Raw genomic sequence first — 17,748 nt, 5'->3', positions numbered from 1 at the left:
GTGGACTTTACTACCACAGACATAAGTCGAGGCTGAAACATTGAATGATTTCAAGAAGGAGTTAGTTATTGCACTTAGGGCTAAAAGAATCAAAGGATATTGGAAGAAAAGCAGGAACAAACTATTGAGGTGGCTGATCCGAATTAATGGTTTCAATCACTTCTTGTTCATCTTGCCTTTGTTTTAAATTATTAATCAAAGCCGGTGTGTAGACTGTGTTCTGAATTTATAACATCATTGGCAAAGGGATTTTTAACAAATGTCTTCTCCTCAGTTGTTTTTGATCAATCGACTTAAGCATGCAGCAGAGGTAGAAGAGAGGACTTTGAGACACTTATAAGAAATGTTTATCTCAATTTATTGCAACTAAGACAACGTGCTAACAATTCAACAGATTGCAATTTTTTACTCCAAACTTGCTTTCTGCTCTCAAACAGGAAAGATTCATCACTTATTTATGATCCAAGTTGTCTCTCAGAGATACAATTTTGAAAGCTAACAGCTTCCAGTGCTGAAGAATTGAAATTTTAAGCCTGCACTGAACAATTATCAAAGCAATGCTGCTTCCTGCTTTTTGATGAGCTTCTTCAATGAAAGCTTTTCATGGCCATATTGAGAAAAATATGGCTCAAAATTAACACAAAATCATGAGATGAGAAGCATTAAAAATGTAGCAACACAATCAATATCAAATACTCACTATTAATCTACCGACTTCCACAGTGACTTGGACTATACATCCTGACACCCTGTTTTCTGTAAAGATTCTATTCCATACTCCCAGTTCCTTCATCTCTGTCACATATCTTGCGATGATGCCAACGAGACAGGCTCTGAAATGTCCATCTTCTTCCTCAACCAAGGATTCCCCAGTTCTGTTGTTGACAGGGCCCATCTCCCACACTTCTGCCTCACCCTCTCTTCCCTTCCACAACAACGATAGGATTCCCCTTGTCCTTACCTACCATCACACCAGCATCCACATCTAGAAGATCATGAGCCACCATTTCTGCTACCTCCAGCTAGATGCCACCACCAGACACATATTTCCCCACCGTCCCCGTCTGCCTTCCACAAGAACCGTTCTCTCTGGGGCACCCTGGCCCACTCTTACTTCAATCCCAACACAGCCCCACAGCATCTTCCCCTGCAATCGTCGAATGTGTAATACTTGCCCATTTAACTTCACCCTCCTCAGTATCCAAGTCCCCAAACATCCATTCCAGGTGAAACAGCACTTTATCTGCACTTCACACAATCTAGATGACTGCATTCATTGCTCACAATGTGGTCTCCTCTACACTGGGGAAAGAAGTGTAGACTGGGTCATTGCTACACAGAACACCAAAATTCTGACCACAAAATGATCTGAGCTTCCTGCCACTTCAACTCATCACCCTGTTTTCTTGCCAATATCTCTGTCTCAGGCTTGTTGCAGTGTGCCAGCGAAGCTCAGCATAAGCTGAAAAAACAAAAGCACATTTTTTTGCTTGGAGACCCCGCAATCTTCTGGACTCAATAGCAAGTTCAATAATTTTAGGGCCTGAACTCTCCTATGTCCTAGCTCCCAATGCCACATACTAGGCCTTGTTATCACACAGTCAAAAAGTGTGGTGCTGGAAAAGCACAGCCGGTCAGGCAGCATCCGAGGAGGAGGAGAGTTGACGTTTTGAGCATATACTCTTAATCAGGCATCTGCAATCCTCACTGTTTCCTTGTTATCACACAGTCTGCTATTACCTTGCCAGTGGCTAACAGTCTCCATTAACAGCTATTCGCCCTCCTAGCCAGATTGTTATCCACTCCTTTATAGACGAGTATTGAGTACAAGAACATGTTGAGGTGAGCAGCATATGATTTGTGCAATTGAACTGTTATAACTTTCTCACCACTGCACAAACAAAAATGCCATATCTTATCAAGAAGTGATTTCATCAGCAATTGTTTGCCCTAATAACAATAGATACTGAGCAATGAACATATTAAGTTCATATTTTCACACTTGACCTCAAGATTGCTGCTAGTACCACAAGTGGAAGGAACTTGTGCCTGGAGTCAGAGGAATCCTTAATGAATACTTTGTTTCAGTATTCAGTACTGAGAGGGACCTTGTCAATTGTGAGGACAGTGTGAAACAGGCTGCTATGCTTAAATAGGTTGATGTTAAGAAGGAGGATGTGCTGTAAATTTTGAAAATCATGAGGATAAATAAGTCCTCTCGGCCAGATGGGACATACCGAAGGTTTGTATGAGAATTACGGAAGAGATAGGGTTGTTAAGATATATGGTGTGTTGGCTTTTATTAGCAGGGGGATTGAGTTTAAGAACTGCGAGGTTTTGCTACAGCTCTATAAATTCTGGTTCGACCACATTTGGAATATTGTGTCCAGTTCTGTTCGGAAGGATGTAGATGCTTTAGAGAAGGTGCAGAGGAGATTTACCAGGATGCTGCCTGGACTGGAGGGCATGTCTTATGAAGAAAGGTGGAGGTAGCTAGGGCTTTTCTCATTGGAGCATAGAAGGATGCGAAGTGACTTGACAGAGGTGTACAAAATGATGAGAGGCATAGATAGTGGATAGCCAGAATTTTTTTCCCAGGGCAGAAATGGCTATCATAAGGGGCATAAGGAAGAAGGTTTAGGGGCGATATCAGAGGTAGGTTCTTTACACAAAAAGTGGTGGGTGCATGGAATGTACTGCAAGCAGTTGTAGTACTGTCAGATACATTTTAGACATTTAAGCGACTCTTGGATAGGCACATGAATTATAGTAAAATGAAGGGTATGTAAGTTAGTTTGATATTAGAGTAGGATAAAAGATCGACACAACATTGAAGGCCAAAGGGCCTGTACTGTGCTTGACTGTCCTATGTTCTATTAATATTTAGTACCCAGACCAGCCCTATTAAACCAGCCATTCCCCAATATATTCCCATGTGGCTACTTGCCAATGAACTCACTACCCTTATTTAACCCCCTTCATACTTCTATGAACATAGAAGGTATGGTTCGTAAGTTTGCAGATGTCATCAAAATTGATGGTGTAGTGGGCAGCGAAGAAGTTTACCTTAGAACAATGGGACCTTGATCAGATGAGCCAATGGGCTGAGGAGTGGCAGATGGAATTTAGCTTACATAAAATTGAGGTACTGCATTTTGGAAAGGCAAATCAGGGCAGGACTTAAACTTTATGGTAAGATCCTGGGGAGTCTGGCTGAACAAAAAGACCTTGGGGTGCAGGTTCATAGTTTCTTGAAAGTGTAGTCGCAGGTAGACAGGATAGTGAAGGCGGTGTTTGGTCTGCTTTCCTTTATTGGTCACACCATTTGGTATAGGAGTTGGGAGGTCGTGTTGCAGCTGTACAGGACATTGGTTAGGCCATTTGGAATACTGCATTCAATTCCGGTCTCCCTGCTATAGGAATGATGTTGTGAAACTTGAAAGGGTTCAGAAAAAAAATAACAATGATTTACAAGGGTTGGAGGGGTTGAGTTATAGGGAGAGGCTGAATAGGCTGGGGCTTTTTCCCCTGGAGTGTTGAAGGCTGAGGGATGACCTTACAGAGGTTTATAAAATCATGACAGGCATGGATAGGGTGAACAGACAAGGTCTATTCCCCAGGGTGTGGAGTCTAGAACTAGAGGGCATAAGTTTAAGGTGCAAGTGGAAAGACCTAAAAGGAGCTTAAGGGGCAAGCGTGGTGCGTGTATGGAATGAGCTGCCAGAGGAAGTGGTGGAGGCTGATACAATTACTATATTTAAAGGCATCTCGATGGGTATATGAATAGGAAGTTTTACAGGGATATGGGCCAAATGCTGGTAAATGGGACTAGATTAATTTAGGACATCTGGTCAGCAAGGACAAATTGGACCAAATGGTCTGCTTCCATCCAGTACAGTTCTGATTCTATATGCAAACACTGTAAAGCTGAATTCAATTTTGCTGTATTTATTGTTAGCCTGACCTACTAATTGCCTTGATTGGGCAAAATCCTAAGAATTACAATTTACATAGATGATCTGGAGTTGGGAATGAAGTGCGATGTGTCAAAGTTTGCAGATGACACTAGGATGAGTGGTAGAGCAAAGTGTCAATAGGGTTTTGAAAGTCTGCAGAGGGATATAGATAGGTTATGTGAGTAGGCAAGGGTCTTGGCAGACTGAGTAGCATGTTGGTAAATGTGAGGTCATCCATTTTGGTAGGAATAACAGCAAAATAGACTACTAGTTAAATGGTGAAAACACGAAGCAAGCTGCTGAGCAGAGGGACCTAGGTGAACTTGTGTATGAATCACAAAAGGTTGGCTTGCAGGTGCAATATGTAATTAAGAAGGCAAATGGAATATTTTCCTTTGCTGCTAGAGGATGGAGTTTAAAAACATGGAGGTTATGCTGCCAACTGTATAGGGTGTTGGCTGGGCCAACATTTATTGCCCATCCCTAGTTGCCCTTGAATGTGGTGGTGAGCTGCCTTTTGGAACCATTGCAATTCATGTGATGTAAGTAGTCCCAAAATGCTCGAAGGAAGGGAACATCATGATTTTTGACTCAGCGGCTGAAGAAATGGTGATAGCTTTCCAAGTCCGGATGGTGAGTGGCTTGGAGTGGAAGTTGTAGGTGCTGGTGTCCCCGTGTATCTGCTGTCTTCATTGTTTTAAATGAAAGTGATCATGGTTTGGAAGATACTGTCTAAAGAATTTTGGTGAATTTCTGCAGTGCATCTTAGATGGTACACACTACTGCTTCTGGGAATTGGTGGTGGAGGGCGTGAATGCTTGTGGATATGGTAATAATTCCATCACATTCCTGACTTGTGCCTTGTGGACAGACCTGGGGAAGTCAGAAGATGAGTTACTTAGCAGAGTATTCCAAAACTCTGACCTGCTTTTGTAGCCACTATATTTCTATGACAAATCTAGTTGAGGCCAATGATATCCCTCAAGACGTTAGTGGGAAGATTCACCAGTAAGTTCCCGGTGTTGTGATGAGTTGTCTAGTAAGGTGGATTATTAGTTTTTATCAACCTTATCAACAGCACATCTTGACTCATACGTTATTAATATGTAGCTTCTTTTTTGAATCCCTCCCTCCATCTGAGCAAACTAAATGCCATGAATTCTCAATATGGAAGTTCAAACTTGCTGCTTACTCCAAGAAGTCCATGTTGGACATTGTGCACTTCAGGCCTTCATCCATCTTGATGCTTTCTGCTCTACTGTGGGCTATTTGTTCTTGGAGTGAGAGGCAGAAGGGGAATGGAAGTGGATGGCACAGCTGTCATTTTTGACACAAATAGAGAAACTTACTGAGTGAGTGGGCTAGCAGAGTTACTGGTGTTGAGTTTGGGGTGGGTAACGGCAAATGAGGTAAAATGTTGCAGGCAATAGTGAGAGTAGGACAGCATTAGCCTTGTTGGGAAATGGGTGCAGTAATGGAAATAGAGCGTGTGTAAGCAATGGAGTGATGATAGTAGCACTTACACTGGTCATTGACCTTCTTCTTACATTGCTGCTTGAAACACACACTTGAAAAAAACTTGAAAAAACACCCATCTGTCAGAATTCATTAACGCTATTGTTTCCCCAAACATCCCCCCCACCAAGCAATACACAACTGTACGGTATCATTGGCTTGGCTTGTCTGAATTCCACAGAACTAAGTATTTATTGGAGAGTGAAATTATTAAAGGGGCGTCTGCGTTACTGACCAGTTCTTCACCCTTATACTGTCTATTTCCACAGCCTAAAGCTGCAGTGTAACCACCTCCAGGAACATTGTGTCCATTTATATCTCAACCTCAGGGACTGGATTGCAAGTCTGATTCCGAGTCAAATAATATGCTGAAATGGCAAACGGTCTGATCCAATTTCAGACAGTGGCCAAGCAGAGGTATATAATTGATGGCTTGGAACCAGTAGGCCTCTAGTCCCTTTCTAATATTTAAAGTCCCTTTGCTTTTTCATTTGATACTGAGATGAATGATGAACTATTCTGGCATTTATCATAATTAATAACTTCAGAATGATTTAAAAAATGACCTATAAAACAATATATTAATTGTACCTTTGATCAAACAGTACATTAATTGGCCTATGTCTAATCCTTTGTAGTGGTACATTTTGTACTCTCACGTGATTTTCCTTCCTTCATTATTAATTTGTATTTAAATTACATTGTGAAACATAATTTTATCAGGTTTAATATAATAACAAAGAGTAAGAATGAAGCAATTAAAAATGTTTTCTTTATGGGCCAAAAATAAAACAAGATGTAAATTTAAATGAACGTGTTATTTCGACTACGAAACTTTAGCTCATTTTGGAACTTCTTTCTTTCAATATGCTGATTATGTGACTCGATGATTGTAGATTTCAGCTGAACAGAACACAATTGTTCAGAATTAGCTCTACCAGTCATATTGACAGACACTCTACAGCAATCAAAGGGTGAATTTAACAACACCCTGGTGGTGGGTTGGCACATGGGCAGAGTACCAAATTGATTGCAATGCCTTGGTGCTTTCACCAAAGCTTATCTATCCACCTCATGGCAAATTTTCTGCAAGGGAGGCGGCGCTGGAAATTCTCCCCCTCTGCAGGTCTATCGAGACCTTTAAATGGCCAATTACAGAATCACAGGAGTGTTATGGTGCAGAGGAAAGCCAGTCAGCCCACTGTGCTTGCACCCAAATTATAACCACTTAAGGGCCTCCTTCCCACCTTTGTGCATTTTCCCAAGTGTGGGCAGATGCTGATATCAAGAGGTAGCTTTTACCTTCTAAGCTGGTATTAGGAGAAGGGAAATATGTGTTTTTTTTATATACCATCTAGGTTCAGCACAGGCCCTTTTTTAAGGTCTCCTCCCACCCCTGATCCCAGCATGTTTTTCACGTATCCCCAGTTTACAATTTATGTTAGTGACTTTGGGTGGAGGAACAGACTATTTTGTAGGCAAAACTGTTGATAATAGAAAGATAAATATCTAAGCAAGTTATGAGGAGGATACAAAGGCCCTGACTTTGTTTCCACGATTGATGTATATAGGTGGGAAAAAGGATCCAGGATCTGACTTTTAAAAATGGTTACCCACATTGTCCATTCTCAGTCTTGGAGTTGGGGGGCTTAAGAAGAAGAGGGTGAGTGCTGGGGTAGATTGGAGGTTGGGTTGGGTGATTTGTGAAGAGCTGAGAAAGCTTCTCGTCATCAAGAAGGACAGCGCAAAGAACCTGCCTCAGGATTCCAGTACTCTGCCAAAAATTACTCCAGCCCTCATCTCTTCACAACTCCCTCATCACCACACACTCCACTTATGACCTTAGACCCTACACGCAAGCTCCTAGGGACCCCATAACAACTTGGTGCCAACTCATAGTTCCACTCTTTCTTCCTTCAGCTATCATACTAACATATCTTATTTCCACTTATATCCAAGCAGGCAGGAGGAAAAATAAAATTCTGTTGCTTAAAATTCTATATTATAGATGATGCTCTTTTAAGAAAACCACTCTCATTCACAAAAAAGAAAATATTTTTGCAGTTTTTGATAGAGTTGACACTTCTTGACATTTCTAGACATGTTTGACAGTTCTTGCCAGGTTTGTTTCTTCTTTGTGGCAACTTTACAGTTCTGAGAGATTAATACATCTTTTAGGTCCATTCTTCTCCAGTTTTATACATTCCAAAGCTTATCTCAGCAATGTTAAGCAATGTCTTAATCAACCAAGGGCACCTGATCATCATTCCTCCTCAACTCTCTCAGCTGATTTTAAATGGCCAACTGCCTCAATAAAATGCGTATGCACAAAACCTGGCCTGGCCTGACCATGTGACAATCTTCAAGTGCCATGATCTGGGAGGGACTGCAATTATGGGTCACCTTTCCCAACAGAGTCTTCATCATTGCAAAAATATGAGCCAAAGATTCAATAAAGGGATATATATAGGGTAAAGAGTAGGCCAAAGATATTTGGAAGATGGAGTATAGCATTGCAAAATAAGAGTTTGTCCATTTTGGTAGGATAATAGAAATGATTGCACAATACTACAGGCTAGACGACGTCTGGTCCCTTACATATGAATCCTAAGTTTGTTAGCAGGTCAGTAAAGTAAATAATTACGAAGTTAAATTAAAGTGGTAGCCTTTACAGCAAGGGTAATACAGTGCATAAGTATTGATCCAGCTGAACAGGGTATTGGTGAGACTGCGCCTGGACAACACATATAGTTTTGCTCCACTTACTTGACGAGGGATATATATGCAATGAAAGCATTCAGACAAAGTTCACTTGGTTGATTCTGAGAAAAAGGAGTTCTCAAGATGAGAAGTTGAACTTTTAGGTCTATACTCAGCATCTCGGGAATAACTTTGATATTAATTTTTATTCTCAATCTTTGTGAACCACAGTTACTCAGCAGCAACATCAAAAATAATCCAGAAGACAAAATCAATCACAACAAGTAGTTTTTCATGAACATTTTATATGGAATCTCATTCTTAATAATGCTTGGTAAATAAAATAAACATTTGAATGTTGACCGTGGAAATTGGTAAAAATTATTGTTCTTGGCACTTACATTTTGGAGTCATCCCAAACAACACAGTGTGCATCGGATGTTCCCTGTAATAATCAGAATTAAAACATATATACAATAAATACATACCATTCTGTAGCAGAGTAACAGATGTAAAAAAATGGATGTGGCACAAAACTAAATGCCTGTAATAAAAGTGAGTGATTCTGTTAGATTCATAAGCTGAAACAACACAGCTAGAATAGTTCATAATTATCAGCACAACTGAACATTTAAATGCAAGAGTTAACCATCTGTTGTCTCTTTAGCTAATTTAAATGGTACATTTTTTTTCTTTTAAGAAAATGTCACTGCTCACAATTGAAATATCTTTCAATATTAGATCTAGCATTGACATCAATTATTCCCATGTTGGATAGAACACAAACTGTGGATGTGGTCCAAATCAACATGCTCAATGACATAATAGGGTATTTTTACACAACAATCATCCTTTTTGCCCCCTTGATTGAGATTTAATGCCAAAGTAGGAAAATAGAAACAGGATTAGCCAGTCAGCCCGTCAAGACCCTGTGTCACTAAATTAGATCATGGGAGATTTGTAACTGTTTTAAATTTGTATTCTGATTCGTTAACCTTATTTAACTTCAGATCCTTGCAACTGTCAGAGAAAGAGGGCTTTGATATCTTAAAAAAAAAGAACTGTGGATGCTGGATATCAAACAAAATCAGAAATTGCTGGAAAAGCTCAGCAGGTCTGGCAGCATCTGTGGAGAGAAAACAGAGTTAATGTTTCGAATCCAGTGCCCCTTCTTTAGAACAGTTCTGAAAAAGGATCAGTGGACCCGAAACATTAACTCTGCTTTCTCTCATCAGATGCTGCTGGACCAAATGAGTTTTTGCAGTAAGTCTGATTTTCTTTCCCTCTTCTAGGGTGGGCTGCATTCAAATCCAGCCCCTAGAGATGAAAGGGAAGAATTTCTACTTAAGATGCATGCAGACTGTGATGATGCTGCTCCTTTAACAAGGTTATACTGCCTTTGGCTTTTTTTCCCCCCAGAGTGGTTGTAAAAGCACCGATTTTGAAAAGTCCAGATTTGAAGTGTTTTAGGGTCTGTTTGGTTATAGCTAACGTATACTGTATCAGGAAAAGGCTTTCAAGTTTAAAAAAAACAATTGTACAATGAAAGGGGAGTGGTCAGTTCTCCCAACTTAGCTTTTCTTTGGTTTGGTTTGTGTTGGGTTTCAGCAGTCTGGCTGTTCATTGAAAACAGTCAGTTTTGAAGCTGCTGGTCCAAGAAACAGCTACAGGTAAGGTGTTCCATGCTGAATCCCTCTGTCATCTCTCTCTCCTGTAAGACCATGTGTTTGCATTTTCCTTTTTTGCCAAGGACTATTTATGATGATTGTTGCAAATCTGGATGCAGGTTTGCTCATTGAGCTGGAAGGTTTGTTTTCATGAAAGTGAACCTTCGAGCTCAACGAGCAAGCCTATATCCAGAACCTCAACTTGAGCTACAAATCTTCTCAAAATTGTTGCAAATATTTGGAACAGCATCATTTAGTTGGGATAATCTGTTGGGCTTTTGGACAGGTTAAGTTATTCTATATTCTGTTCTCTTTTGTTTGTATTTCATTTGGTAATCTTGTAAATAAATTCTGTTTTGTTTAAAACTAAATGGTTAGACCAGCTACATCACTCCTGGGATACCTGCTTAAAGCAACTAGCAAAATTAGAGTCTGGGCTACTTTCTTGAATTGCTGTGAGGGGGGTCTGGCCTGGTCCATAAGAATACTCAAAGGCTGTGGGTTACATCCCAATGTGCACTATTTGTGTGTGGAAGGAGTGAAAAGTGGAGAATCCTTTCTCGTAGACTCCAATCTATGTCATATTCCAACTGTGCACACAGCGTAAAAGAAACATAAGTATCAAAGAAAATCATTAACTTGAAAATAACCCTGAATCTATCTATGACTGTAAGACTGGATTTTTAGGTCACCCTGTAATCAGAGCAGGACAGGCGTTACAATTAGTCATTGGCCAGAGTGTCAATGCTCTGATTAATGAGACTTCTTTATTCCACAAGGAATTTAATGGAAATATAAGGATATTATGCTTCATAATATAGAGCACTGATGAGACCACATCTAGAACACCATGTATAGTTTTAGTGCCCTGATTTAAGGAACAATATAAATGTGTTAAAGGCAGTTCAGAGGTGCTTTGCTGGATTGATACCTGAAATAACTGGTTTGTGTTATGAGGATAGGTTGGACAGCCTTGTTTCCAAACAGTTCAGAAGAATTTGGGTGTTTTGATTGGTGTGTGTAAGACCTTGAATGGTCTCCAGAAAGTGGACTTGAAATGAATGGGTGGAATCTTGTTTTTTTTAAAATATGTATCAATTTTGAAGAGTTTCATGGAGCCTTTCTCTCAGTGAGGCCCAGCAAGTTTTCTCACCATAGCCTATCATTATGGTGCCTCTCTTGGAATATTCTTGCCCCATTCTACCACTCACCATTCCCAGAATAATTTGCCACTGTCAGGTTATCACTGGAATCTTCTGCACCAGCACCATCTAAATAAGACCATTGAGCACCTGGACATGCACTATTAGTTTGGAGTTGACTGCAGGGTTCCTAACATGTAGTCATGACACAGAGGGGAAAATTGGTGTCCCACTGTGTGGACAGTGTCACAAAGCTGGTTCTTTTTCTGAAAGCTGTTCCTTTTATCGAGGATAGTGTCCTTCGTTTTTTTCAGAAGGGTCGTAAAACAGTCCGGGCTTGACTGGTTTGGTACAGAGATGAAAAGCCTATTGGGAGGACTTTTTGTTTATACGTAAACAGATGAGACTTTAGGCCAAAGCTTTCATGTTTTAGAAGTAACCTGTGTAATGAATGAGGAGTGGTCAGTCCTGAAAAACCTTCTTGGTTTTTAGTTCAGTTCAGCAGTGGGCTGTGTGTGAACAGGCTGCTAAACTTTCTCTCCTTCTGCCCTTCTAACTTCGACCTGTAAGTCACTGTTTCATTTTTACTGTGTTTAAGGGGTTTCTTTATTGGGACTGTTGTGTATATTTGGAACAGGATAATAAAGTCTAGTCTGGATAGACTGAGTTCTGTAGGTATTCTATATTCTGTTCTTTGTGTTTCATCCCATAATTTTGAGAATAGATTTTTGTCTATTTTAAAACCTAGTAGTTAAACTAGCTAACTTACCCCAGCTAATTTTCACTGTATGCTTACCAAAACAAATTGCAAAGTTACAGTCTGGGCTGCCTGTTTAGGAATGTTTTGAGTAGTCTGGCCTAGTCCATAACAACAGTGACTGAGAGATCCTAATGGATGGATGTCGACATAGGACTTCACCGGTCATCAGGAATAACAGAGGAGGTCACAACACCAGTGAATGCCGATGTGGTTAGAGAGCACCACTGGGTCAGCCAAGTTTCAGCTGTCTGCAGGAATGTCCAGCAATTTAGGAAGAGGGTCAATCACATTTTCCACTCTGCCAGCATAAATGCCACCATCATCTGTCTGGAATCTCACACTCATTCTACCTCTGCTGCTGTAGCCACCTCCCATCATGGCTCAAGCTCTACCATTGTCACTACTGCCTGCAACATCTTCACTCACTTGCTATCATCCACCCTCCAACAACACTAACTCTGTATGTCCTTTGCACTGTCTACTCATTTGTTTGGCAAATTTCCTCACCTGGAAAAAATGTAACAGCTGTGTCCCCACTTTTAATGGGCTGGCTTTCTCTCACTCCAAGAGAAAAGCAGCCCATAACAGACAGAAAGAGTGAAGAGAAGGTAGCTGCCTGATATTCAGTTTCTAACTCCTTGTGGAGAGAGGATCATGACTCTGAATGCCCGAATGATGCAAAGTTCCACCTCAGCTGGTCGGCACCCTGAGGCTCTGTGCAGGGAGACTGGCATGATAACACCTTTTGCTGCATTGATGTCCAGTCCCAGAGATTGTGATTCTGAAGGTCCCTCTGAGGTCCCACAGAAGGAAAAAGAGCTGAATTGCTGCACTGACAATGTCCAAGGCTCTGCACTGGTATCAGAGGTTGTCCTTTAATTACTGTGCCAAGACCTCTTGACTGAAAGCTAACTTCCTTGACTTAACACAGACTGCTGACAACTATGATGAGTTTCCTGGCATTGTGTCTGCACTAAGCAGCAAGGCAAGATAACAGTATTCTGAACCTGGTATCTCTTGGCTGAATGGTAAGGTGCAAAAAAAGTCAAATCAAGGTAAGGCAGGGATATTGTAAGCATTCAGGTAGACTCAAAGTGAGTGAACACTAAGAGCAAACAAACGGTCTGAGGTACACCTCTCCAGTTCATAAGGTGTAAACCTTGGACCGACTGTACTTTTGCAATGATGGAGGTCCTGAGGTGAAGCATTGAAGTACACAAATGTGCTGTAAGTTGTTAGCAGATGTGCTATGAGGGTTCATATAGGCCAGTTCATGTTAGATACCGATGTTTGTGGACATAGGCAGTGAGTGGCTGTTGCCCATTGAGTGTGCCCTGAGATGTTGGTGCCTGATGTCCAACATGGAGGCTCTTTGCAGCAAATGGTGAGCTGAAATTGTCAGGTGCCTGCTCTGATTTCCATGTCGAGAATTCTCAGTGTCTAGTTTATTTGGTGCATTTGGTAAGATGGGAAACTGCAAATTAATGAGGCAAGATTTGCAAGATAGAATTATAGAGATGTACAGCATGGAAACAGACCCTTCGGTCCAACCCGTCCATGCCGACCAGATATCCCAACCCAATCTAGCCCCATCTGCCAGCACCCGTCCCATATCCCTCCAAACCCTTCCTATTCATATACCCATACAAATGCCTCCACCGCTTCCTCTGGCAGCTCATTCCACACATGTACCACCCTCTGTGTGAAAAGGTTGCCCCTTAGGTCCCTTTCATATCTTTCCGCTGTCACCCTAAAAACCTATGCTCTCTAGTTCTGGACTCCCCCACCTCAGGGAACACACCTTGTCTATTTATCCTATCCATGCCCCTCATAATTTTGTAAACCTCTATAAGGTCACCCCTCAGCCTCCGACACTCCAGGGAAAACAGCCCCAGTCTGTTCAGCCTCTCCCTACAGCTCAAATCCTCCAACCCTGTCAACATCCTTGTAAATCTTTTCTGAACTCTTTCAAGTTTCACAACATCTTTCCAATAGGAAGGAGACCAGAATTGCACACAATATTCCAACAGTGGCCTAACCAATGTCCTGTACAGCCACAACATGATCTTCCGACTCCTGTACTCAATACTCTGACCAATAAAGGAAAGCATACCAAATGCCTTCTTCACTATCCTATCTACCTGCGACTCCACTTTCAAGGAGCTAGGAACCCGCACTCCAAGGTCTTTTTGTTCAGCAACACTCCCTGGGACCTTACCATTAAATGTATAAGCCCTGCTAAGATTTGCTTTCCCAAAATGCAGCACCTCGTATTTATCTGAATTAAACTCCATCTGCCAATTCTTGGCCCATTGGCCCATCTAGTCAAGATCCTGTTGTAATCTGAGGTAACCTTCTTCACTGTCCACTACACCTCCAATTTTGGTGTCATCTGCGAACTTACTACCTGTACCTCTTATGCTCACATCCAAATCATTTATGTAAAGGACAACAAATAGAGGACCCAGCACCGATCTTTGTGGCACTTCACTGGTCACAGGCCTCCAGTGTGATAAACAACCCTTGACCACCACCCTCTGTCTTCTACCTTTGAGCCAATTCTGTATCCAAATGGCTAGTTCTCCCTGTATTTCATGAGACCTAACCTTGCTAATCAGTCTCCCATGGGGAACCTTGTTGAACACCTTACTGAAGTCCATATAGATCACATCTACTGTTCTACCCTCATCAATCCTCTTTGTTATTTCTTCAAAAAACTCAAGTCAAATTTGTGACAAATGATTTTCCATGTTGACTATCCTGAATCAGTCCTTGGCTTTCCAAATACATGTACATCCGATCCCTCAGGGTTCCCTCCAACAACTTGCCCACCACCGAGGTCAGGCTCACCGGTCTATAGTTCCCTGGCTTGTCCTTACCACCATTCTTAAACAGTGGCACCACGTTTGCCAACCTCCAGTCTTCCGGCACCTCCCCTGTGACTATCGATGATACAAATATCTCAGCAAACGATATTAAGACAGTCATTAACAAGTAACTCACCCCTACCTAGCAGGAATGAAACAACTTAATGCCTGACAGTTGCATAAAGGCACAGCAAGTTGCTCCTGACAACTTGAGAGGCCTTGTTGGACCTCTTGCATGAATCATGTCATGGCTCACATCATTCAGATGTTTATAAGATTCCACTCAATATTTCTTCCTGTTAGCGAGTGCGGAGTAGGAGGCACTGTTCTTATTTTTTTTTAAAAATGTGTTATCCTTTAAGGGCAGAAATAAAGAGTTTTTTTTCTCTCGGAAGGTTGTATGACTTTGGAGCTCTCTGCCTCAGGTGGTGACAGAAATGGGTTCATTGAGTATTTACAAAGTAGAAATAGATTCTTGTTAGGCAAGGGAATCAAACGTTGTTGGGGGGTGGATGTGTAGGTGGGAATGTGGAATTAGAAACACAAACAGTGGTGGTTAAGGTGGTTATGGGCGGCACGGTGGCACAGTGGTTAGCACTGCTGCCTCACAGCGCAAGAGACCCGGGTTCAATTCCTGCCTCAGGCGACTAACTGTGTGGAGTTTGCACGTCCTCCCCGTGTCTGCGTGGGTTTCCTCCGGGTGCTCCGGTTTCCTCCCACAGTCCAAAGATGTGCAGGCCAGGTGAATTGGCCATGGTAAATTGCCCATAGTGTTGGGTAAGGGGTAAATGTAGGGGTATTGGTGGGTTGCGCTTCGGCGGGGTGGTGTGGACTTGTTGGGCCAAAGGGCCTGTTTCCACACTGTAAGTAATCTAATCTGATACAGAATGTGGGGAAATGGATGGTGACATCTTATGGGCGGCACGGTGGCACAGTGGTTAGCACTGCTGCCTCACAGCGCCGGAGACCCGGGTTCAATTCCCGCCTCAGGCGACTGACTGTGTGGAGTTTGCACATTCTCCCCGTGTCTGCGTGGGTTTCCTCCGGGTGCTCCGGTTTCCTCCCACAGTCCAAAGATGTGCAGATCAGGTGAATTGGCCATGCTAAATTGCCCGTAATGTTAGGTAAGGGGTAGATGTAGATGTAGGGGTATGGGTGGGTTACGCTTCGGCGGGGCAGTGTGGACTTGTTGGGCCGAAGGGCCTGTTTCCACACTGTAAGTAATCTAATCTAATTTAAAAAAAACAGATCTGCCATATTACTGAATGGTAAGCACACACATGGGCTGAATGGCCTACTTCTTTTCCTATTTCTTAATGTTTACATATGTGTATGTATGTCAGTCCTTTCCTCACCCATCATCTATACAAGTATTTCCTTACAAAGGCAAAAGGATAAAGCTTGGGGTATTTTTCCCTTTCCGCTGATGAATGCTTAAGGTGATTATAGCCCTAATTCCTGCTTGCAAAATGTTACTGTAAAGCCTAGTACTTTCTGCTTGCTGTTCTGTTTGAAATGCTAAGTCTCCACCAGAATTAGAAACACCTTTCTGCTACTGATGTTTTACAATGGTGCTAGCACAATTATAAATTCATGAAACCACTCAATGTAGAAAAATAAATTAAGCCTGTCCTGCCTACTAAAGCTAGCTAATAACCAGTTGTATTTATTTATTGAACAATGTTTCTGTGCTTACAATTCACCTTTAGGTCCATAACATTTCATTTTTATATTTTAATAATAGAACTTTTTTCAACATACAGTATAATTAAAATAAGCTTACTAATATTACTTTACTTAATATTTGAAAAGGTTCTTATAAATCAGATTCTTTTTAATGGGGGCCAAACTGTCTTTGGTTTCAAAGGTCAATAATAAGGTACACACAAATGTGGCTGAATGTAATAATAATATTACGTACATTAATAAGATGCGATAGCTCTACAACAATTGATTCGGAAGCCTTTGGCTGCGGCCTCACTGTTACTGTCAGTACTTTGGAATTTATTGCCATCGACTTTCTGGAAAAGAGACAGATATTGACATGTATAAATTAACAAGAAGTGGGAAGCAAGCTTGTTGAAATACTGTCAGAATTATGCGCAATGCCTGGAATATAACTGTATGTAGACCATGTTGCAGATCTGCAAGAGTCATGAAATCTAATTCATTCATGATCCAAGCCAAGGGGTAATGATGTATATTTCTTATAGCCATTGAATTTCATTACCTTGCTCATCTTTTACATGGAACAATATTATGACATTATTTAAGGTACATATTTATAAAAACATATATGGACAAGGTAATGATTTCATTCTGTGGGATTTGCCAATAGAAGCCTGCTGTACATGCTGTCTTCTTTGAGATTTTAACTGTAAAACAGGATACAAAGGTTATCTAAGCTTCTTTTGGTGTCTATTGGATAGCATGTTCATTCATGCTCTTCAGCAGATTCACACAGACACATTCAATTCACTTGCATGCAACCAATTTATGAATACAGTCATGATTACTCAATCTGAATTTATTTAATTCAACCACCATCAAAGAAATGTTATCTGTAAATTGTTCTTTACAGATAACTGATGTTAGAAGTGCCTGCATAAGAAGGCATGATGCTGGTCACAGACAGGTTCCTGACACATGTGGCAGCATCAGTTTTAACTGTAAAGAAGATATCAATATGCCACAAATAATGCCCCCAGTGTTGTTGCTAACGTTTTAGGGTCCAAACTCACACTGAGCTTCAGCTTGCTGGGAGAATAATTTCCAATTAGGCAGTGATTGAGAAAACTCAGATATCTGGTGCTAACTGGTCTCTATAATACCAGCAAACCTTGTAGGGAGCTGCATTTCAAATGTGATTGACACTGCAGGATCATGCATCAATCAGCTATTTATTGAACTGACAACCGATATCATAGAGTGAGATTTTATTTTGTATTTTCATTTGATGACTGAAAACTGGAATGTAATTATGAAATACCAGAAATGACTTTCACAACCATTGATCCAGTATTGTTGAGGAAGTTTTTTGTTTGAATTACTATTTATTTTAATCACACATACGATGATGGAGGATGGATTCATTTTATTTTCAGTTAAAGGGATTTGTCAAGAAGGACTAACTGAAACCCA

General features: G+C 41.1%; 1 protein-coding gene across 9 annotated transcripts in view; it reads right to left on the bottom strand.

The window, feature by feature from the left end:
* The window catches only part of adgrb2 (adhesion G protein-coupled receptor B2), a 758,374-nt gene that overhangs the window by 270,490 nt on the left and 470,136 nt on the right, over nt 1-17,748 (bottom strand). For all 9 annotated transcript variants that reach the window (XM_072548607.1, XM_072548608.1, XM_072548609.1 and 6 more), the window contains 2 exons: nt 16,529-16,628; nt 8,573-8,616 (listed from right to left, as the gene is read on the bottom strand). In XM_072548607.1, the coding sequence (XP_072404708.1) occupies nt 8,573-8,616; nt 16,529-16,628 (144 nt within the window). The remainder of the gene's footprint in view (nt 1-8,572; nt 8,617-16,528; nt 16,629-17,748) is intronic.

The sequence above is a fragment of the Chiloscyllium punctatum genome, chromosome 27, assembly GCF_047496795.1.
Source record: "Chiloscyllium punctatum isolate Juve2018m chromosome 27, sChiPun1.3, whole genome shotgun sequence".
In the NCBI taxonomy this organism is placed as follows: Eukaryota; Metazoa; Chordata; class Chondrichthyes; order Orectolobiformes; family Hemiscylliidae; genus Chiloscyllium; species Chiloscyllium punctatum.
The sequence above is the reverse complement of the archived record's forward strand: the minus strand, read 5'-3'. Positions and strand labels throughout refer to the sequence as shown.